Below are 24,047 nucleotides of genomic sequence, written 5' to 3'. Positions count from 1 at the left end.
AATTTTAATCCATTATTTTGCTAAAAGTAAGTTTTTATTTCTATATATTTAACAAATTCTACCCACTTAATTTAACCAAATTGCAAGAAATTAAAGTTAAACCAGAAAAAAAAAACTTAAAATATATTCATCATATGTAATATAACTACACTTTCATTTACTTACCCTTTATGAGTATACTATTTTGCTTTATTAATTTATAGACATCTTTTCTTTACTTTTGTTATATATTATTTTGCTCATATTATCAATACATTATTATGTAAATAAATATAATTTTTAAATTATTTTTTAATAATTTCTGCAAATATTATTATTAATACATTAAAAATAATCACAAGATGAAAATTTTAAAAATTTATACAAGTATTTTACTTTTTAATATTTTAATTATTTCACAAAAAAAATAAATTTTAAATCATCTTAATAACGAGCAAATTAAACACCTACTCTTTATTTTTATTTTGATATAGACCTACAATATTTACTATTCGATTATACTATAAATTTCAAAAACAAAAACCACTTTCCTTGAACATAGTTGATCAAAACAGAAATTTGAATGCGAGAGCCAAGTGCAATACAAAGTCGTGACTAGCAAAACACGTCCACTTCGGATTACGGATATATATACACGCGCATAACTCATTGCGCGCGTCATATATATATATATACACGCATATATACGTACACATCATATATATACATACACGTCATATATATATATACATACACACGCGTGCATAACTCATAGCAGCATAGCTCAGCAACTAACGTAATTTACTGTTTTACAAAGCAGGTACCTTTTACACAGCCTAACTGGTAATTAGGAAGGACCAAAACTAAGATCAAGAGGAACAAGACTACATCTGGTTAATATATTACTACTTAGTAATATTATACGCGCATGAGCCAAGATCATATTACACTACTTAGTAATATTATACATGCATGAGTCAAGATCATATTACACTAATTAAGTAATATTATATATGCATGAGGCATCATATAACAATTCTTAGTAGTATTATACATGCATGAGCCAAGATCTATTATGCAGTTCTTTCGTTTAGTCTTGCGGCAGCAGCCACAGATGCAGCTACTCCACCAGGATAAGCAGTCAAGCTAGGATTATTCCTAATTTCAGCTTCCATTACCCCTTCCGCGTCTTGCCTTGTCGCTGCCTTATCAGCCGGTAATCTTGCAGGTGCGCCCTATGATGTTGATTCATAACAAAAGAAACAAAAATAGAACTTACACCACACAAATAACCCAACTACACGGACACCTAATAGGGCAAAGTGTTTCTTTTGCCTTGTTCTGCTCTTACATAAATAATCAAGATTAAGAGAATCTACCTTGATATTGATATAGAACATACAATTTATGCTTCATGTCAACATAGTAGGACCAGCCTGGAATTACGATGACAGACAGATCATACTTTTCACAAACATAAAATTAAAGACGAAATCTCAATAGAGTTGAAAGCAGACTAGTAATTTGCTTACACCTTCTAGTTGAGATACACAGTACTCCCTCTGTTTCAAAGTTCAAATATACCACCATACTCCCTCAGTTACAAATTAAATTGTACAAGATTTTTCTTTTCAATTTCAATTGAAAGGGAATGTATTATGTAGGATACCTCTAATTCTCAAATCTCATACGTTCAGGATCAGAGGCGGATCCGGGATTTAAAGATTTTTTTTTTCAATTGAATTGAAAGGAATGTATTATGTAGTATATCTCTAGTTTTCAAATCTCATATGTTAGAGAATAATTAGGATCACAACACACTTTCGCTAGAATTACATGATTCGGACGAGCGTAAGGGTGTGTTTGGATTTCCAAAACAGTAGCAGCAACAAGAGAAGCCTACGGTGCGCGCTCCATTTCACCCATAGGGGTGCCCGCGACAACCTGCGGCGCGTGTTCCAGTTCGGCGGACCAGAGCCCGCAGGTATGTTTAAGATTACAACATTTTTTAAACTTGAATATCACTCTTCATATTTTGTAAACGAAAAATCATATGTTAATGAAAGGCAAAATGTTGATAAAGATTCTTACTGTCAAGACATCGTTAAGTGTGATTTTATCAACATCTTGAGTTAACCTCTCATTAACCGAGGCTGCGGACTGAGCTGTAGCTGTTAAACCTCCGGGGGTTACAACGCTAGAACCGGTGGCTCTGGCTTCAGCCACTCGTATCGCGGCTGCGTCGCTCTGCTCCACCGGTTTCTCCCCTGCTACGAGAGCTGTTGCTGCCAGAGCCTCTCCTATTGCTATAGGTGCTTCCACCACATCTCCCTCTGCTCCTGCTGTTACTGGAAGTGGCTCAACATATTGCCCCAATATCTGCAATAATCTCAAATTCTCGTGTATTTACTCTAGCTTCATTTATATTATACAAACTGCTTAATGTAATTTCCAAAGAAAATCATGAACTCGACTCCATGAAAAAACAAACAAAATAATAAGGGACAAAAGAAGATGGCAATACTTCTATTTTCAGCATTCATGGTCACGAAATCCATGGGCGTCTAACACAATTAGGAAACAAACCGTTTAGCCATTGGTTAGATTCCAAGTATTCAAAATACTATATTTAGAAATTAGTTTAAATACATGCTAAGGTCTATCAAATTCTAAGTATGTGTTATGTTTATCAAGTTTGCCCATTATTTCAAGAGTACAAAATATAGAATCAAACTTGAGGTTGATAAAATAATTTATAAAAGAGTTTTAAGTTTTATTCCAAGATTTAGTTGAATTGTATTTCATGTTCAAACACCATTTCAACTTCTAAATACACTTCTCAATTACAACTTCAAATCCTACTCTTTCTCAAATCTCAACAGGACTTGTCCAATCGCCTATGCATAGCGTGTTTGTGATTGGCCAACTTGATAAAAATAGCTTCTCAATTATTCAAAATGCACTTTTGGCGAGAAGCACTTATCTGGCTTATAATTTTAAAAAAAAAAAAAAAAAACTTTTGAACCGCAATTATTGTTTGTTCAACTTTTGAACCGCAATTAATGTTTGTTCAACCTTTTAAATAGTATTTTTCTCAAAAGTGTTTTTTGAAGAAGTATTTTTGAGGAGGAGAACTCTGTTACTCCCAGCCACACTTATTTTCTCCCTAAAGCTTGATCAACCACTTCAATTTTTAAAACAAACACTTAAAATAAGCACTTCTGAGGAAAGGAAAAAATAAGTTAGGAAAACGAGCTAACAGTAACTCGACCTCAATAAAATTTGATGAACTACTATATTTGATAGCATTTACTTTAGGTTTGAAATTGAACAGTTAACACACACGAAAAAAGAACCATGTAATGGTCCTATATAAGCAAATCATCACAATTTTATAATCATAAAAAAAAATCCTTGGATCGTGTATAAACAAGTCATAATATTTTTATAACCATACGAAGTAAGAACGTCTCAATAAAAATGTATTGGTGAAGAATAAAAAGAGAAATATAAAGTCAGTAAAGTTACACACCTGTCCAGCAACTGATTCAGTAACTATACGTCTGCCAGGCACTTGAGTTTCAGCCACAGTCACACCTTCATCACCAGCAACTTGAGTAGTATCCTCATGACTAACGACTCCACTTCTTTCATTTTTAGCAGCAGCAGCCTGCATCACAGAAGCTGGACCACCTTTTTGTGTCTGCCCAAACACCATAGCCTCTGCACTCTGCATCATTGCTGCATCTTGTGGTGCAATTGGCTGTTCAGCTAACTCACCGTTTACGTTAAAAACATCTCCATATTTTAGGGCCTCTTGTTGCTCCCTTTGAGGTTGTTCTTGACTCATTGTTCCTGTTCTATAGATTTATTATATATACACACACTTTAGGCTATACTTTTGTATGTTATAGTTTGTTGATATGTATGTGTCTTACAAATTTTTGAATGCTTAAATTGGGTTTATATATTTTGATTTTTTTTTATAAGAATTCTAGGAAAGTTGGTGGGGTGGCTGACAACTTGACACGTTGGAACTCAGAGTAAATGTGGCGGACTTGTAAAGCAGGAAGGGTGAGCTCATACTGTTTTTTTCTTTCTTTTTTTTTTGTGTAAGAAGGGCATAACTTAGAAGTTAATTAGAGTTAATACATGATGGGTTACAGGGATCACTTGGATCTCCTAGAATCGATAGTTGAGTATCAATAATCGAATTAGTTACAAAAATATGAGCAATCGTTTTGGGAAAGGCGATTTCTAGTTTATCAGCTTCAAGAAGGTCTTGAGCATACTCAGATGGAGTCGTCAAAATTTACACATGATCAAAAAAGACTATCCCTTCTTGATATCTGGCTAGTGCATCAGCGACTCTATTCTGCTGTCTGTAAGTGTGTTTCAGTGTTGGATTGTTCAGTACCTGCATTAAATACCTGCATTCCGAAATAATATTGCAGTAACCAAGGTGGTTAGTGCTTATCATGTTAATTGCAGTTAGAATCAGAGTTTATTTCCAAAAAGGTTAAGTTATTTGAGTGGGCTATCTTGAGTCCTTCCAGGATTACTAGGAGTTCAGCTTGCTGCGCGTGAATAGGTTCTACATTCTCCGGAACAACTTCGGGAGCATTCAATCTGAGCTCAATAAGGATCACCTCTGGATCTGGAAACTCAAAACCCTTCGAAACTCAAAACCTTTCTTTGGCTCTTGAACCACAACAGACTCCCTACTGGAAGTTATCTCAAACACATGGGCTTAGAGGTGTCTCCAAATTGCATGCACTGTTCCAATCTTGTTGAGGATATCTCCCATATCTTCTTTCAGTGCCATAAAGCCCAAGCATTCCGGGAAGGAATTGCTGCTAACAGCATCTCCATAGCCTATCTCGACTCCTCTTCCCTTAACAACCATAACTGGGCTGACATCTGAAAAACCATTGCAAAAAGACCTTTCAACAGCTGGTACTCTTGGAATACCATCCTGCCTTCTGTATGTGGAATATTTGGCTCAACAGAAACCATAACTTGTTCAACAAAAGAGATGATAATATCTCTATTGAACAAACTATAGCCTAGGCCAACGAATATGCCCTTACAATGTTGAACCATCATGCATCTCAGAACCACAACACCACCATCTACCTTAAATGGGAACCTCCTAACCAGAGCTCCTACAAACTCAACATAGACGCGAGTGTTAGGACCCAACCTGGCCAAGGAAGGGTTGAGGGTGTATTCAGAGACCATAAAGGCAATTGGATCCTGGGTTTCACTAGAAATCTACCTTAGGAGCGTGAATAAAGTATCAAATGACCTTTTTTTTGGTTAAAAAAATCATCAATACACTTCTAATAATGATAATTTTAATTTGTTTTTTTTAAAAAAAAAAAAAAAAAAACAGCCTCCCTACTTTGCCTCCCCACCCCTTCCCCCCTCCTCCCTTAGTCGTCTTCTTCACCTATAATTTTTTTTTTAATTCTTAGCAATCTTGTTTTTGCCGAGTATTTTGGGACAAATTTTTCTCCTCATTAATCTGAAAATTAAAACATTTTCTTTAATCTCTTCACTTGAGTTCTTGAAAATTTAATTCTTGGTGAAGTATTTTGTTTTGGAAAATTTAGTAGCAAGAAGGCAGTAAATTTGATTCTTGACTTACAAAGGCTTAACATTGAAAATGTAAAATAGAATCTTATCAGAAAAATAAAGATTAAATTGGGTCAAAAAAGATTTCTACGAAACTCTATTTTTTTCAATTAACTTGATATGAATCTGAAATTACTTTCTTGATATTTATTAAAGAATTTAAATTCTAAGGAACCCACAACACAAGAAGAAGAAAAATACAATAAATATAAGTTACACTAATATAAAAAAATCTTCAGCGAAACTTTTTTTTTTTTCGACTAACTTGATATGAATCTGAAATTACTTTCTTGATATTATTAAAGAATTCAAATTCTAAAAAACCCACAACACAAGAAGAAGAAAAGATAGCAATAAATATAAATTAACACTAATACGTCATTGAAAAACTCAAAAGAACCAAGATTGCTAAAAAAAAAAAATTACACAATTTGACGGAGAAGGGGGTAGGGGTAGGGAAAAGTTGCTTTTCTTTTTCTTTTTCTTTTTTAATTAAAAATTGTAAGTTGTATTATAGATTTTTTTTCACTATTATCATTTTTTTAATATTTTTTTGGGTAATTAAAAGTAAGTTGTATTATAGATTTTTTTTCACTATTATTATTTTTTTAATATAGTTTTGGGTTCACATGCCAAATGACATCATTTAATTTGTTATTTTGTCACGTCACCGCAATTGCACTACATAAACTTTACATTTATAGCTGATTGTTAAAAATGTGTTTAAACGGTTCGAATTCAAGTAGTAAAAGTGTTCAATGGGTACAAGACCAGTAGTAAAGGTATTCAAAAGGTACAATTCTGAGTTGAGGGGTTTAAGTGAAATTTCGGGACAATTTAAAGGGGATGTCGATGACTTAAGCCTCATTTTAGAGATCCATCTACATACATACATACATTCCTTATGCTATCAGTTTGGAGTCATTTGGCACTGGCTACAATCAAAGTAAGCTTCTGGGAGGCAATTGCAAGGAGAAGCACAAGTAAAACAACACAAACATTTTCATACCATATAGGCAAACTTACACAAGGTATGTTTCCTGAAGCCTAAAGAGGTTTATTATACACTGAACACTACAGTTACCAAGTAGAGACCAAGAGCTTGATCACTGTTCAGGAGGCGGGAGCCCCACTGCTTACCTCCAAACCATTTCCTGCAGATTGAGAACCACCACATATTATTGAATTGAAACTCTGATTACAGGTAATGTACTAAAAAAATAAAAATTTGATGACCAAGAAATCTGTTTGGGGAAAATTCTTAGGACCAACCACAACCTTTAAAGCCCGGAATAAGGGGTCGGCCCCTCTACCCTTCTCCACTTAAATCAAGGCTTAATTCACATGGCGGAGGGCTTGGACTTGTGACCTAAGTCTCTAGTCCCTCAAACCTTTACCAGTTCAACTAAAAAAGTTTACCTAATCAATTGCAGATGCGAAGAATTTGATACACTAGCATAGACATCAGGTTAAGAGATTCAATGGAGTATACTGTATAAAGAGCTTCATGTTTTCCTTCTTCTCTAAGGTTGAGTAGATAGTCATCTAATTTTATAAACTTAAAAAACACTATTGACTCGGAAGCAATATGATAATAGTGTATATAAAGAAAGGAAAATCTCACCATCTGGATCAAAGAAGAAGACTTGCTTGGTCTTGCCATCTGGTTGAGTCCTCTCGTGTACTTCAATTCCTTTCTCCTAAATAGAAAAGAAAAGAGAAAAGCAGCGATCGGCAAATCTATTAGTCATGGACATGGAATTGAGATTGAAACGAGTCTAATCTTTTTTTGGAAGAGGATTGAAACGAGTCTAATCTAACAACTAGCGAATGCACCTTGCAGCTCCATATCAAGTTTGGTTTTGAAATTTACCCTTATAAATTTCAGTAGTAAAGTTGTTCTTGAACACTATACAATAGTCGACAATTGATGCTCCTGTTAACATTATCTAAAACAAATACAGCTATACTGTGCCGGTTGATATAATGCCATTGATCTTGGCAAATCCATATCAAGTTAGGTTTTTTCATACTACTGACCCTTATAAACTTCATTACTAAAAAAATACTTGAACACTAGACACTGGTCTACAATACATGCTCTCGTTAACATTATCTAAAATAAATACATCTATAGCTCTGCAAATGGCCACTTAGCTATCAGCCTATCACAATATTTCATCTGGTTCTTAACACGATGTTGCCTGTATTAAAAATCCAACTTTCAATTGCTTCACTTCAGCTCACATCAGGAAGAAGCTAACGTGTTTGGCCCAATCCCCTTGAAAAGCCTCAACGACGACAACAACAACAGAAACAAAGTTTCCGATAGACCATCAGCTCAAAAACAGATGAAAAAGACGATAGTAGCAACAAGCAGGAACAACAGCAAGAAAATACAATTATCGAGTCTAACGAATCAATTGAAGGATTAAGATACCTCAATGAGGCAACAATTAATCAACATCTGCTTCCTATATGCCCCTTCGGCCTGCGCATATCTCATTCAAAGGGACCTCATTTTACACAATTTTCTTTTCAAATTTTGATTACAAGAATTAACATCATCTAAAGTGTTTAGAAAAAAAAATCAAAATCATCAAATTAAGGATGATAACAGCACTTTGACATCACATTTAACATAATCATCAGTAAATACGAAAAATCTAGGACTACCTCTGTTTCAAAAAGATTGCATTTTTGCTTTTTGACAAATCTTTAATTCTAACTTTTCACGTGGCATGTTTAAGACCACAAGATTAAAGAGCATTTTGATGCATTCTACGAATTTCTAGTTTAAGACCACAAGACTCAAAAGCAAAAATGGCAGTCTGGTGTACTAAAGCTCCCGTTATACGCAGGGTACGAGGAGTGCTGGACCATCCTGGTCATATGGCAGTAACTTGACCATCAAACGTGCGGTGAACGTGAATCGAACATGCAGGTTTCAAAAGTATTCTTTGCTTTATCAAACTCAGTGTCTAGGCAAAAACAAGCAAATAAATTGAAACATGCTACTAGTATTTAATTATCCAATTCCTAAAAGTAACCTTTTTCTTTTAATCAAAAACAATCAATTTAGTCTAATCTTAAACAGAAAGTGAAATCGAAAAAGAGCAACACATCTATAATTCTTGAATCAGACCCAAAGAAAACATTAGCCAGATAAACTTTTTGCAGGCCAATCACGTCCTACGTGGTGTCCTACACACATTATGTGACATAAAGATGCACGCATGTGTCTACTTGTGCACATACAAAATTGGAGTGCCAGCTTAGGCCAAGTTAAATAACACGTGTACATATTATGCATAAACTTTTTAATAAAACTGGAACAGGAGAAAATAAAGGATTAAAATAAACCTTGAGATTCTTCACAAAATCATCAAAATTGGAGACTGAGAAGCAAACATGGTGACCTCTGGGCAGATTCTTCGGGTCAGCTACTGCTGACGTGGCACTCCATGGACCTTCTGGAAGCTTCGTACTCGGGTCTCTTTCAATAAGATGAAGATAGAAAGATGGTGGCAGCTTCAACCATATCACATCAAATTCAAATTTTGGTGCTTCAACTTTCTCAAACCCAAATATCTAAAAAAAAAAAAAAAATTAATCAAACAATTAATTTTGTGTAATATTTTATTCTAGTTTAATTTAGAAAGAAAATTATAAAGACTATGATTTTATGAAATTATATGTAATTATTCAAACCTGAATGTAAAATTGAGCGAGGCGTTTGATATCAGAGGATTCTCGGGAGACATGGTTAAGGCATGTTCCTTGTGCTGCCATTTTTGTTCTTGTTTGTTTGTTTGCTTGTGTTTAGAGATTTCTAGTAAGAATTGAGCTGCTTAATGGATATTAAGCTAGCATTTGGCCATATATGTTTGCCAAATATTTTTCACATTATTTTTTTGAAGGGTTGGGTGAATGTATTTATTTTTTTTGGTTGGCAAAAGATAGCTTACAGAGACGTACTTTGTGGCGGAGCCACTATACAAACGGTGGCAGTGGTAATTACATTTCTACCCAAACTATTACAAGCATGATTATACAAAGTCTCTGCCCTTGTTTTATTCCTGATCCGTTTGATAGTTGGTCCTCCAAATAATTACAAGTCTGCTTGCAAAATACCCTTTATGAATGTCGGAGGGTCACAAAGTAGCAGAGGTCCCACACTAGTAGTATCATTCTGTACATTCTTTCTTGTCATTGCATCTGCCAACTTATTTTGCTCCCTGTAAACATATTTTACCTGGGAATTACCTGGAGCCTTGAGTAGGCATCTGCAATCAGAAATTAAAAAAGAGCTTATATTAGGCATTTCTCTTAAAAGATTAACAACTTGATGGCAGTCCAGGTTTATTTCCAGCGGTAAAAACTTATATTCAAGTGCTAATGAAAGTCCTAAGAGCGGGGCATGGATTTCAGCCTCTAAAGGGTTCAAAATCGAGACTTGGTTAATAAATCCTAGAAACCAGACATCAGTGCAATTCCTAAAAAACCCCGCTATAGTAGCATACTCAGTTCCCGGCGTAAAGGTTGCATCCGTATTAAGCATTATGGATTCGGGTGCTGGTGGGTTCTATTTTACATACATAGGTATAGTCTGCTTGACAGGCTTTGTCTTTCCTGCCAAAAACTAGAACTCAGTTGCAAGGGGAATGATCCGTGCCAAAGTTATCTGAAATTGCAAACCTTCAAAAATGCATTTGTTTTGGCCTAACCAAATAGACTATAAGCAAAAACTAAGGATAACTCCTGTAGGAATAGTGATGAGGGGTTGGTAAAGCTTAACTTGGAGAAAACTACGGAGCCACCCTCGGGGATGCATGTCCGTAAGATTGGACATGATCCTATCAATCTAAGTGGAGATGCCTAGCTCCAGCCAAAGCGGCTTAACAGAGTTAAAGTGTAGAAAAAGATGGGCAACCGTTTCAGAGAATGAGTGGCACATAGGACAAAGAGGAGAGGAAACATAGTTAGTGGGGTGGAGGTAAGAAGCTGTAGGGAGACGGTTATGATATGTAAGCCATAAGAAGTGCCTAATCTTTGGCGGGATAATTAACTTCCAGATCCATAAGAAGTCAATGGCACGTTTCTCTGCTGGCACATCTTTGATAGTTAAAGCTTTGTAGCAGGAAGTGACACTAAAAAGTTTACTTTCAGTAAGTTCCCAGATAAGTTTGTCCAAGCGGGAAGTATCAAAACGAGGAAAATAAACTGAGTTGATATAGCCAATAATGGTCTGAGGAAGGTCAAAAGAAAGGTCACTGAAGGACCAATAGTTTTCAACTCTGTAAGAGTTAATGGTGGCTTTTGGTTCATGCTGCTGAAGGGGACCTTGGATCAAACTGCAGACAGAACAATTTGGCCCAAGCCATGGGTCCAAAAAGAATTTTATATATTTACCATTTAAAGGTTGTCATTGCAGTCCTAATTGACATTGAGCCCAACCTATTCTGAGAGCTTTCCAAATTTTTGAGTTGGCATCTTTGCGTCCCAAGTACTTGGATCAAATGACCTGAGCCCAAAGGGCTTCGAAATGAAAAACACGTCAAACAGAGGAGGCTAAGAGAGCTAAGTTCTTATAGGAAATCCCTTGGATGCCTAAACCGTCAATTTCTTTTAGTTTTGTGACCTCTTTCCAGTTTAAAAGGTGCATCTTGGATCGGGTTTCAATGTCACCCCAAAGAAAATTCCTTTCATAGGCTTCCATCTTTCTTATGATATACCTCAGAAGATATAGAAGGTACATGAGATGGTTGGGGAGGCTATTAAGAGTAGACTTGATAAGCGTAGTTCTCCCCACCACGTTAAGAAAGGCAGTTTTCCAACCTGCTAAATGATTTTTAAAGTTATCCAAAATAAATTGAAAGTCATGTGAAGACGGCTTAGACATAAACATTAGGAAGCCTAAATATTTTCCACATTGATGACTCTCTTGAATATTAAGTTCATGGATTGCCCTATGCTTGACCTGAGCTGGGGTTTTTTGGGGAAAAAATAATCTTGATTTAGAATGATTTATTTTTTTACCTAAAACCAGCTCGAATTGAGTAAAAATTGAGGAGATGGTGCTATACGTGGCAGGGTCAGTCTCCGCACATAGAATAATATCATCAACAAACAACAAGTTGGAGATTGGGAGGGCTTACGCACTTATTTTGATTGGGACCCACAAACAATTTTCGACTGCAGAGTCAATTCTACAAGAGAGTCTTTTCATGCACATGATAAATAAATAAGGGGAGAGAGGATCCCCTTGGCGAATACCTTTGGAGGGTGCGAAGAAAGGGGTTCCCGAACCATTGATTAGAAGAGAAACCGAGGTAGTGGAAATGCAAGACATAATGAGGTTGATCATTTTTGCCGGGAATCTGTAGTATAAAAGGGCATCATGAATGAAAGACCACTCCAAACGATCAAAAGCCTTTTCAAGATCATTTTTTGTCAACGTGCGACCTTTTCTGTGCCTAGTGTTTTGGAGGTAGGTGAGAAGCTCTTGTAACAACATAGCATTATCGAAGGCTCTATGGTTTGGTAAAAAGCTTGATTGTGCCGGGCCAATTATATCAGGAAGTAGAGGTTTAATCCAGTTGACAATGATTTTCGAGATAATCTTGTATGTAGTATTACAAAGGCTAATCGGCCTATATTGAGTAATAGACACAAAATTTTGGCTTTTAGGGATGAGGCAAATAAATGTGTTATTTACTTCCTCTGGGATAGCCCAGTGGCTAAACACATTAAAGCAAAATTCTTCAATAGAGAGATGCACAATATCCCAATATTTTTGAAAAAAAAATAAATACTATCGGGTTCGGACACTTTAAAAGGCTTAAAAGAAAAAACCGACTCAATTATTTCTTTATGAGATAAAGGTCTTTCTAAATGCTTCCTATCTATATTAGTGATAAAATGGTCCTTTGCTTCCTGAACCTGCTTATTAGAGTAAACAAGGCCCGTTGAGTACAAATTAGAGAAAAAAAAGGTGATATGGTCTATAACTTCCTGTCTGTCAACAATCCAATTCCCAATCGAGTCTCGAAGGGCGTATATCCTGTTATTGCGCCTTCGAAGAATCATGGACATGTGGTAGAATTTAGTATTTGCTTCACCCTCATTGAGCTAAAGAATGCGGGACTTCAGTTTCCAGGAATCATGTTCCATATGAAGCAGCTCATTCAGGTCCCGATTAAGTGAAATTTCTAAATTTCAGAGGAAACAACTTGTTGGATAGTTAGGCGACTTCTGGATCCCACCTAACCAAGTCATGATACATCTTTTTTAATAAAAAATATTCTCAAAAACCTCTTTATTCCAAATGGTTACCTGCACCTGAAAATAAGTGATGGAGGGGATCAAAGCGTTATGCATTCGAAGCCAAGAGTCTTTAATGACCGAAGGAAATTGAGGGTGGGTCATCCAAATGGTCTCCATTCTAAAAGGTTTCTGAGATCTAATGACAGGAGTAGTTAGCTACAGAAATAACAGACAATGGTCTGATTGGGTCCGTGGAAGATATCTAACCGAGGACTCAGGGAATAATTGGATCTAATCACTATTTGCCACACATCTATCAAGGCGCTCCAAAATGATTGAATTATTCCTATGTAAATTTTTCCAAGTGTGAATCCTAGGTCAATCATATGACAATAGTCAAGGCACTGAGAAAATTTACTAACTCTAGAGAAACATAACAGAAGACATCCGAATTTTTCTGAGGATTTGTAAATTTCATTGAAATCACCACCCATTAACTAGGGCCCTTTGAAATAGTCAGCCACACGCTTAAGATTTTGCCAAAGAGTAAGTCTCTCGTTTATATTATTATAAGCATAAATAGCAAAAAATAACCATTTGTTAGGGGAGGGAAGTACCTGAACAAAACAATGGATTTCTTGATGAGTAATAGCAATATCCGTAACATTTAAAAGGTCTGTCTACCATAGGATAGCTATTCCTCCTGTATGTCCCAAAGCCGGGACAGCAGTAACATTGGGAAATTGAAACTCAGCGGGCATGGACTGATGATTCATCCTATGAGTTTCCAAGAAGACCACTAGAGTAGGCCTATGCAGGTCTAGGAGTTCCTTAAAGTGAAATCTAAATTCTGGGGAGGAAGACCCTCTGCAATTCCAAATTAGAAAATTCATGGGGCTAGTATAAGTTAGGGACCTTCTGGGAGATACATTAAGAAAATCGGTGTCCCTCAGATAGGGACTCATAATTATAGCATACTTCCCCAAATCTGGATTGAGGGTCGGCCTTACATATATGGAGCACTTGAACATATTTTGGGGACAACTTACGTTTATTTTTTTTCGTACAGTTCTTTGAGCAGGAATACCTTTACCTATCCTAGGAAGGTTGATGTAATCCTCGTGCCTCCTTCCGTATTTGATGTTTTGGGCAGCGGAAGAGAGCTCAAGGGAATGGGTTGGACTAGTGTCTCGGCCTCCATCGCTACCACTATTACGTGAAGTTGAATCCAAAGAGTCGAATCCTCTCCTTATGGTGGTGGGTAGAATGACAGAGTCGGAAGGGATTGACTTATCGTTGGAGGATCGTTGAAGACCTTTGCTCCTCTCATCATTTCTTCCGTTATTATCTGGGCTAAATCCTGAGGGTTTTGAATCAGGATGAGATAATCCTGACCATTCACTTTCATGGTAGAAGTGAGTGCATGACCCGTTAATGCCACCTTCAGCCATGACTGGGGTGGATAAAGAGGAATTGGGTTCATTAATGAGTAGATTTGGTAAGTCAAAGGTTCGTTCCCTGGTTCCATCAGAATTTTTTGGAGAACTTGCACTGGGTATGGTGGACTGTGGGATATGTAAACCCTTGAAAGGGCAATTTTAAAGATGATCCATGATTTATAGAGATAGGGATTAAGTTCTGAGAAATGTGGCTTTGTACAAGGTGAGTTGGAGAGGGTGAACTTTGAGAGTTTAACAAGTCATTATCATCACGTGCATGGTAATCATTATAAGGGTGAACATGAAGAAATTTATCAGCAGAATGTACGTGCGTAGGAGTAATATGTTCATGTAAGCTATCCATGTGGGATATATTAGTCGTCATAGTATTGAGAGTTGTGGGTCCCTTTTTAAGTTGCTCAGTAGTAGCTAAAGAAAGTTCAGTATAACCATTATTTAAAGTATTAGTACCAGGAGAGTCAATTAAAGAATTTAAAAAGTCAGAAGCTTTTGGATACATACCTGGGCCTTTAAAAGAAGAAATCTTTTGGTCTTTTACCTGGTTATTATTTGTAATTAAAGGCCCATTAACCCGCAACAGGCCAGTAGGGCTTTTTGCTACTTCAGAATAGGTTGCTCTTCCTTTTTCTGTTGACCTTCGTTGTTGACGTGTAGGAAAGCGAACAAGCTACCAGCCATCATCTTGTTCCTTTTTTTTTCCTACTCTTTAATGGTCCCCGCGGGGTCTGATTGTTCTTCACTAGATTTTTTGTTGCATGTCTCTTTGGGGGGTGGTATGTATGGACAACGAATAGTATGTCCAAGTCATCCGCAGTTTGTACACAGCAAAGTAGCAACTTCGTAGCGAATAATTTGTTTGTGATTTCCAATAAATAGGTGGTGAAGTAACGATTGTTCCAAAGGTACTTGAACACACAGACGAGCGTATCTACTTCTGGAAGTTGTTGACGTGCAGAAATCCACCTTCAAGAGCAGCCCAATTTCGGCAGCAACTTTTTGAAGAACATCCATATCATAAAACTCCGTAGGCAACTCCTGCAAACGAATCCAGATGGCTGTGTGGGTAATTCGAGCTTGTGATGCCACAAATTTGGGTTCCCACTTTTGAACAGAGAGAAAATTGTTGAATATAAACCACGGACCATCATGTAGAACATGTAGCATATTTTGCATTTGGGTAAACTTAATCAAGTAGAAATCACAACCCAAATCGATCATAATTAATTCTTCGGAGAGCTTCCACAAGTCCTGTAGCTCCCTCTTTAGAACCGGGTAGCCCAATTTTCGACCCACTAACTTTACAATCAAGGATGACTGCCACAGGAAATACAGACGAGTTTTTGTCTGTTGTTGTTATCGAGATGAAATTCTCTTCTGAATTTTCAGGAATGGTCTCATCAAAAACTCGGCGTCAACCGTTGGCGCATCAACCATGTTTGGGAACATATCATTTTGAAGAAGCTTTTGTGCGAAGGTTTGATTTGAGAGGTAATTTACAGGGGAGCGAGCTACAGGGGAAGGAGGTTTAGAAATTACAGAGTCTGGGGATACTGCTTGCCGTGGTGGTTGATTGATATCCATGACGAAGTTTTTGTCGGTGTACTAGTTTTCTTACATTGTTGTCGTATAAAGTTTACTTTATCTTTATGTTCATTGGATGAATGTATTTGGCCATGGTATCTGAAAAATATATTTTGCTTTTCAAAAAGTATAATTTATATTCATAACTAGTGAAATTATTCGCGATTCGCACAGTTAATTAAAAAATTAGTAAGATATTTTGCTAATTATATATAAAAATATTAATTTTATAAATTATTAGTTTCTTATTTTAATAAAATTGTAAATAATATTTATACTTAGATCAGACAAAAAAATGTAGATCTTTGTCTTTATCCAAAATAATGATATGGTCTTTCATTTTTTTCTCAATCTGTACAATCAAAATACTTTACATCTTTTTGAAGTAAGCCTTCCATATGTACATAAATAAATTAAGAAAATCAACATGTGTTGTGATGTAGTGGTGGGACTACTCTACCCTTAACCAGAGGTTTGGGATTCGAACCCTACTTATGAGGAAAATCTTGTTGAGAGCATCAACTCTAGAATGGGTACCTAACATCGAGTGAGAACACAAAAAGAAAAAAGAAAATAAATTAGAGTTTATGAGTGGTGAAGTAAATAGAATAAGAGGTTATATTTCAAAACAATAATTTACATATTAAATTAAAAATATTATTTTTTTATTTCAATTTCCTTCATCTCTTGTTTGAGTACTTATCTTTCATACAAATATCAATTCTTTAAAAAATTTAATCTCTATGTCATGTTTTTATTATTACATTTGTTTATATATTTTAAATAAATTTTTAAGAAATTATGAAAATGAAACAAATAAGAGTTATAAATAATATTTAAAAATAGAAGTTATAAAGAATTCAAATAGCTTCAATGTAAAAGAGGCAAAAAAAAAAAAAAAATTAAAACTACACAACATAATACTTAAACAAAGAAAACTAGATTATACTAACAATCAAAAATCATTATCTCATAAAATTTAACAAATATTGTAAGCAATTGATTATTAATTTAGTCTCTACCGCAAGTTGATTTTTTGATCTATCACACAGAATAAATATAATTAAAATATCAATACTATCAAAACTACTTCATGTCGTGAAGATTTTCTTGATTATACTTATTTTGCAGAAGAATACGAATACATATAAAAAATACTAAAATTAAGAAAGCATGGCCAAGTACATAAAAATGAAAAAAAAAAATTGAGAATGAAATATTTCTTGCCTTCCAATACTCCTTTTGTTTTACATATTATAATTCACAAGTTAAAATGATAGAGAAGAGAAAGAATGGGAGTCTTCACGAAACAAAATATGAGTTTATATAGCAAAATAGAGGAAAGTCATAAGACTTTCAAATTGAAGTTTGGAGGTTATAAACATAAAAAATTATGAGAGTTACAAATATTATTATAGGAGTTACAAATATTATGAGTCATGAGTAATTACTTCTTATAAATATAATTAAATATTTAAAAAAAAAACTTAAAATATTAGAAGATATTATTGAAAAAATCCTACATTTTTACTTTTAGCTCAGTATTATTTTCCCTATCTAAAGAGCATTTGTATCAAATAACCACAATGCAAAATATATCACAAATAAGCATAAATTAAAATGAATTGAATGATGTCATTTAAAAGAATAATTATACCTTTCAATTCTCCATTACTATATATAATAATTATATAGTAATATAATAACGTATACATAATAAATTATTATGGTTATCAACAAACTTAATGAAACTTACTAAATGGGATAAATTAAATCTTGAATTATTTGGACGGATGCAATTGATTCAATTAACAGCATTGATCATTTAATAGAATTGATAACAAATTAATTAAATATCGTTATCTTTAATATTCTATGTTTTATAGTGAATTTTTCATCCTTATAAAATTAAGAAAAAGGTCAAAAAATCACAAAAAAGATAAATATAATTCTAAGCCTTAAAGCATGCCACATCATCAAATGTATAATCCTCCTTTATATGCAATTTTTTAAACTCGCCCTTTAAAAATACTTTAAAAGTTATTTTAAACTTAAAAAAATATTTAAAATAAGTCAATTCAAATCGGCTATAAATGACCTATTAAAATTGACAAAACTATATTAACAGTGAAAAGTCTTTACAACTTTAATAAATGTAATTTTCACCTTTACTCACTTGAAAATGAAGCCGAAACATCTGATATAATATTAATACCTCCAACTTCATTCCAACGAAGTGTATTAATCAATACTTAAATGCTTCAATTGTTATTTCATAGTGCTTAAAAGAATAAAACTCTTCACCTCCTTACGTTATTTATAACACCAGTAATTAAAAAAATATTAAAAATCTCATCAAATTTTACTTTTCAACTTTCAAAAGTCCAATATACGCACACACACGTCGCTTCTCATTCAAACATATAGTCAATGGAATATATGCGATAACATTTTGAAAATTAATTTATATTAAAATAATTATAATTGAATGAGTACATTAAATGTATTAAGTAATTGTAAAAAATTATTCTAAATGGAAAGGTGAAAAAAATTAAAAAAAGAAAAAGAAAAAATTAAGGTAAATGAGAACTTGATAGGTACAAAGAAGGAAAAAGAGAAATTTAAGGAATATTATAAAAAGAATAATGATTAGGTTAATTAAGGGGAGAAAAAGTGAGAGTAAATAATGTAATAGAAGGGTAAAAAAAGATATTATAAAAAGTAATAATTATATTAATTATTATTAACACTAATAAGTAATATTTTGTTTTTTTTGCATTAAATTTAGTTTTCCTATGAATTTATTTAATTTCCACTCAGAAAAATTAAGAAAAAAGAAATTGACCAAAAGAATAAACATTAATGTTGATCATAAAAGGGGCCAATAGCCTTTTCTTTTTCCTTTTTTTTTTTAATTTCTTCTTCTTATTATTATTATTAATAATAACAATATGAACTGAACTAAATATTAAAAAAAATCAGAAAAGGGAACGATATAATCAAATTCAAATCTCAACATTCCTTTTTTTTTTTCTTTATTCCATACTTTTTTATTTTTATTTATTTTTTAATATTTGTATAATTTTTTAATATTCCTCTAAATTTAAGATGACCATATATGGAACAAAATAAGTAATTTATTATTTGAAATCTTTCTTAAAAAATTTGTGACAAAGTGAGCCACTACTGATGCAATTCCTAAGATTATGAGATTCTCCTAAATATCACCAAGGAATGAAATCTTCCTAAATAATCGCACATCAAAAGATAAAATACTCAATAAATTAATAATAAATTTAAGCTAATACTCATTGATGCTTCTTCTTCTTGTTTCTTCTTATTTTTTCTCCTTGTTTCTTCTTCTACTTCTATTTCCTTCTTCAACTTCTTATTGCTTTTGCTACTTGTATACCTTCTTCTTTTTGCACTCTCGGATATCAATAACATTTAAATGCTTAGCAAAAGTCTCATTCTATTATATTTCTATAAATTCATATTGCATAAACTCATATTTGATACATGAGAGTCACTATAGATGCAACAACAGGAGAAGGACTACTTGGTGCTACATCAATTACAAGTGACTGTGAAGAAGAGGAATCATCCATTTTTGAATGAACATTTATGATTTTGTTGATACTTTCACCTTTGTTTTCTTGATGTAATTGTGTAGGGGTTCTTACATAATTTGCAATATAAGGGATTTGTAGAATGTGTTTGGTTCCATGACCTTTCAACTTTTCAGAAATTGTAATGGAAGAATTAATGTGTAATTAATTTTTCACATAAATGAATAATACAAGAAAGAGGAAAAATTTTCAAGAAAAAAAATAGTAGAAAAAATTCAAAAAAATAAGAAAAAAGATAAATAGGATTCTAGGCTTTAGAGTGCACCACGTTAGAGATCTTATAATTCTCTTCTATATATATATATTGATTTATTTTGGTAAATAAACTATTTATTTATTATTAAGTAGAAAATACAAATGAAGTAAATTACAAGTTGAATAGCCCGTGCATATATGATACATCTATCTATCTTCAGTATCAAACTACCACTCTTTGGTAAAAGGTCAAAACATCAAGCAAACTATCCTTCAACACAGGATAAAAGTTCAAATTCTGTAGTACACTACAAGTCTTGGTCGCGTACTTCCTCTCAATGCACCTCTTGAATGATTAGTTTCATCATAACTGCAGGTGCACTTTGCACTCTTTGAAAAATTCTCAGGTTTTTTCTTATCAAATAAAATACACACTAACAGCTAAAGTTATTCTGTAAACCTCAGCTCTTATGTGTTCCCCCTCTGATTAGCAATTGCAAATAAAATTTTCTCTTTCCATCCTTTAGACTGTCAGGAAATGCTCAGCCACTGTAACAAGGCTTGTCATATCTACTTGCAGAATGAATAACTGAAGAATAAATGTTGAGCACTTTCAGGCTCAATCAAACATAATATACACTTTTCTTCTTCTACACAACTCCACTTAACTAGTCTATCCTTAGTAAGTAGTCATTTATGCAATGTCAAGTACAATATGAAAATTCATTTGGGACAGGCTGCATTATTATAGGTCAGCCTTCTCCACTCCACCTTTGGATAGCTTTCCCTAATTGCCTGATACACTTTCTTGATAGAAAACTTCTCAAGTTGGTTTACACAGTCTTCATTTCAACCAACAGTTTCAAAAGTCATAATTTTGGCGTATTTTTCTTATCATCCATGATGCTTGAGAAGCCATAATACCCCAAATATTTCCCTGTTGCCCATAATACATGTGAATCAATTAAGCCCACAATCTATCTTCTTTTTACTTAAGCTCCATAACAATTTACTAATGACAGCTTTATTCTAGGCGTGAATATTTAGAAAATTTAACCCTCCTACAATTTTTGGGCTAGTTAAGTACTCCCATGCAAGCAAGGCTTTCTTAGAGCCATCTCCCCCCCCCCCCCTGCGCCCCTTGCCCAAAAAAGGTCCTGCAAGGACTCAATACATTTAATAATATTTTTTAGAAGTACAAACACTTGAGACCAAAATACTTGAATTGAGAACAACACACTCTTAATCAATTGTGCTTTCCCGGCATATGATAGAAACCTTGAAGTCCAACTCTGCATCCTTTCTAGTATTTTATCAATCAATGTTGGTACTTAATAATAGACAATATTTTAGTAGTGAAAGGAATTTCCAGATACCTAAAAGGTAAGGTGCCCTGAGAGAAGTCTAGAATTTGCAAGATTTAATTTTGAACATCCTGTGCCATCCCTCCAAAATATATGGAGCTTTTTTATACCTTTGCAACCAAACCAGAGGCCATAGAAAACTTTTGGAAAACATCATATAACAACTTAACAAAACAAGTATCACCTCTATTAAAAAGCAAGAGGTCATATGCAAAACTCATCTGGATAATGTGCATTCTCTCACATTTTGGATGAAAATTAAAATTCGGATTATGTTATAATTGTTTAACCAGTCTTGTCAAGTACTCCATGGATAGAATAAATAAGTAAGGGAATAAAGGATTCCCTTGTCTGACTCTTGGCAGGGAAAGAGATATTTGGATGCCCATTAATGAGTAGTGAATAGAATAGTGTAAAAAACTTCAGCTAACAAACTTGCTTGGAAATTTCAGATGAATCGAACCTGTTTAAGATAACCCACTCTACAGAATCATAAGTTTTCCTCATGTCAACTTTAAGCATACATCTTGGAGAGACTCCTTTCCTACCATATCCTTTAACTAACTCAGTACCAAGGATAATGTTATCATTAATCCATCTACCATGAACAAAAGCGGATTGGTCCTTATCCATCAAAACATCCATTATGCCTTGCATCCTATTTGTTAGTACTGTAGAGATAATTTTATAAAGCCAAGTACATCATGAAATAAGTCTATACTTTCAGACTTTAGAGGGATGAGCTACTTTAGGTACCAAGGTCATTATAGTGCAGTTAATAGCTTTATGTAACACACATGTTGTGAAGAAATATAACACAACATCAGTAATCTCCTTACCTATACCTGGCCAAGCTTTCTTAAAGAAGTAGGCATTAAACCCAGCACACCCAAAAGCTTTTATTATCACCAATATCAGCTAAAGCATTTCTCAACTTCTTTTCTAATCACATGGTCAATCAACTGCAGTTGCTGCTCTCTATTTAATATCGGACCTTCCTTCATGACTATTGGGTTGACTGCAGGCAATTGAGATGCGCAAGATCCTAAAAGTTGCTTATAAATTTCAAGAACTTTTGTCTCAATATTAACTTTGTTAGTAACAGTCCTTCCATCAGTTGTGGTCAGGCTTGTAATCTTGTTTTGAGCAGTTCGATTCTTTAGGCTAACATAAAAAAAAATTGTGTTACCATCTCCTAACCGTAGCCACTACACCCCTGTTTCTTGTAAGTGTTGTTTGTACATTCTAATCCTCTCCTCTACTCCATAAAACTCAGAGGTATTCAGATTTTTTAAATCTAACTTCACCTCTTTTAGTTTCTGCCAAATACACTGCATTGTTCAGTAATTTGTCTATTCTGACATGCCAACCTAATAGTGTATTGAAACTGTTCACGCTGAGCTAGATTTTTAGAAATTTAAAAGACTTGGGTATTCTAGCTTCCTCCGCAAATAGACTAATGGTAAAAGGGGAGTGATTTGAGCAACCAGGGTCCATTATCATCACCTCTAAATAGGACATATCAATCATCCATCTAGCATTCACCAGAGCCCAATCAATTCTACTATAAGTGTGACCATTTGTCTAGGTAACTTTCTTCCACTATACTTTAAGATTGTCTTACCAGAGTCTACCAAGTATGAACTAAAGTCTTTAATTCCAGAATCATGAACACTGGATCCTATCATCCTGTCCTCAGCTCTATGCATAACATTAAAATCGTCCATAGCTAACCAAGGCTCTTGTTAACCTGTATTTATACTTTGTAAGTCCTCCCATAAACTTTTCCTAGTCTCAAAAGTATGCAAACATATATAGCAATAAAGGTTAAATTACACCTTGCTTTGACGGTAACTTCAACATGAATAGACTGTTAATCCATTTTAAGCAGATCACACCAATGACTTGCAGATCCCAAATAATCCCTATTCGCCATCTACTGCTGCATATAAAATTGTCCAGCATGGACCACCCCATGCAATTGCTTTCAGAACCTTGCCTACTTGATGTTCTCTACTTTATGTTCAAAGATTGCTAAAATACTAACATTATTGATTCGAATAAACAACTTAGCTTCCTTCTGCTTATGAACCTTATTCAACCCCCTGATATTCCACGTTACTATCCTCATTAATTAAGATATATAAAATTACCTCTCCAAGCCTTGCTAGGACCAACCTAACTTCTTCCACCTCCTACTACAAATTGTGTATCATGATCATGTAAAATATAGAACTCATTACTAGTACTAAGTTGTTCAGATTTCTCTTGATGTTAAGTTTCCTTGGTTCAGATTTACCCCCAATTCTTCCACGGGCTTGCAATTATTCCCTGGTTACTAGCATCCTGAGGACTAGGTAATTTACTTGCGTTATTGTTATGTATATGCATAATTCTATTGAGAAAATATATTTTTAGATTATATTTGTGTAGAACAGTTACAATATTAAAATAATGTTCATTTATATATACAAAGCAAGATAAAAACATCGACATAATAATATTCATGACTTTCGCAACAAGTCAGTTGAATCTTGGTTGCAGCTAATAACAAGTGGTGAAGCATAAATGTTGTTTCTTTCATCTGAAATTGATAACTTACCATAGTAAATAACCTTTTCACCTTGTCTAATAACAAAGATAAAGCTCCAACTATGTGCACTAATAGACTTCCGCCTATATGGATATACTAGACACAAGAGCTTGTCTCTGCTTGCACGAGCCCAACGTATGCTATCTTTTTTGTGATACACATAAGGTTTTGAGAGTTAATTAAAATTTTTCATGGTTTTAAAATTTATTTAAATTATTGATTACAATGATAATACCTTTTTTTTTTTTTTTTTTATAGATTTTAGATAATATATGTTACTCTTACAGTTTCAATTTATGTGACACTGGCAAAATTTAGATGGTCAAATTAAATTTTTATATAA

At 34.0% G+C, this 24,047-nt stretch overlaps 3 protein-coding genes across 6 annotated transcripts; all 3 read right to left on the bottom strand.

Annotated features, from left to right (window-relative positions):
* Positions 1-868: 868 nt before the first annotated feature.
* LOC107864130 (late embryogenesis abundant protein D-34) lies at positions 869-5,384 on the bottom strand. Of its 3 annotated transcripts, XM_016710410.2 has the most exons (4): positions 3,512-5,384; positions 2,071-2,358; positions 1,359-1,415; positions 1,144-1,214 (listed from the first exon to the last, which is right to left on the bottom strand). In XM_016710410.2, exons 1-3 carry the CDS (start codon positions 3,827-3,829, stop codon positions 1,392-1,394), a joined length of 630 nt encoding a protein of 209 aa, XP_016565896.1. In that variant the 5' UTR covers positions 3,830-5,384; the 3' UTR covers positions 1,144-1,214; positions 1,359-1,391. The 3 variants fall into 3 exon arrangements, with proteins under 3 accessions (XP_016565893.1, XP_016565895.1, XP_016565896.1); XM_016710407.2 differs by lacking the exon at positions 1,359-1,415 and having other exon boundaries at positions 869-1,214; positions 3,512-5,383; XM_016710409.2 differs by having other exon boundaries at positions 1,095-1,415.
* Positions 5,385-6,600: 1,216 nt separating this feature from the next.
* Positions 6,601-9,723, bottom strand: LOC107864132 (uncharacterized protein YwkD). 2 transcript variants are annotated; one of them, XM_016710411.2, is made up of 5 exons: positions 9,328-9,720; positions 8,980-9,207; positions 8,057-8,107; positions 7,241-7,316; positions 6,601-6,770 (listed from the first exon to the last, which is right to left on the bottom strand). In XM_016710411.2, exons 1-5 carry the CDS (start codon positions 9,406-9,408, stop codon positions 6,730-6,732), a joined length of 477 nt encoding a protein of 158 aa, XP_016565897.1. In that variant the 5' UTR covers positions 9,409-9,720; the 3' UTR covers positions 6,601-6,729. The 2 variants fall into 2 exon arrangements, with proteins under 2 accessions (XP_016565897.1, XP_016565898.1); XM_016710412.2 differs by lacking the exon at positions 8,057-8,107 and having other exon boundaries at positions 9,328-9,723.
* A 5,423-nt stretch (positions 9,724-15,146) lies between these two features.
* LOC107865534 (uncharacterized protein At4g02000-like) lies at positions 15,147-15,923 on the bottom strand. The gene is made up of 2 exons (XM_016711783.1): positions 15,759-15,923; positions 15,147-15,656 (listed from the first exon to the last, which is right to left on the bottom strand). Exons 1-2 carry the CDS (start codon positions 15,921-15,923, stop codon positions 15,147-15,149), a joined length of 675 nt encoding a protein of 224 aa, XP_016567269.1.
* Positions 15,924-24,047: the final 8,124 nt, after the last annotated feature.

This window comes from Capsicum annuum, chromosome 3, assembly GCF_002878395.1.
Source record: "Capsicum annuum cultivar UCD-10X-F1 chromosome 3, UCD10Xv1.1, whole genome shotgun sequence".
Lineage (NCBI taxonomy): Eukaryota > Viridiplantae > Streptophyta > Magnoliopsida > Solanales > Solanaceae > Capsicum > Capsicum annuum.
This window is presented reverse-complemented; position numbering and strand designations above follow the sequence as displayed.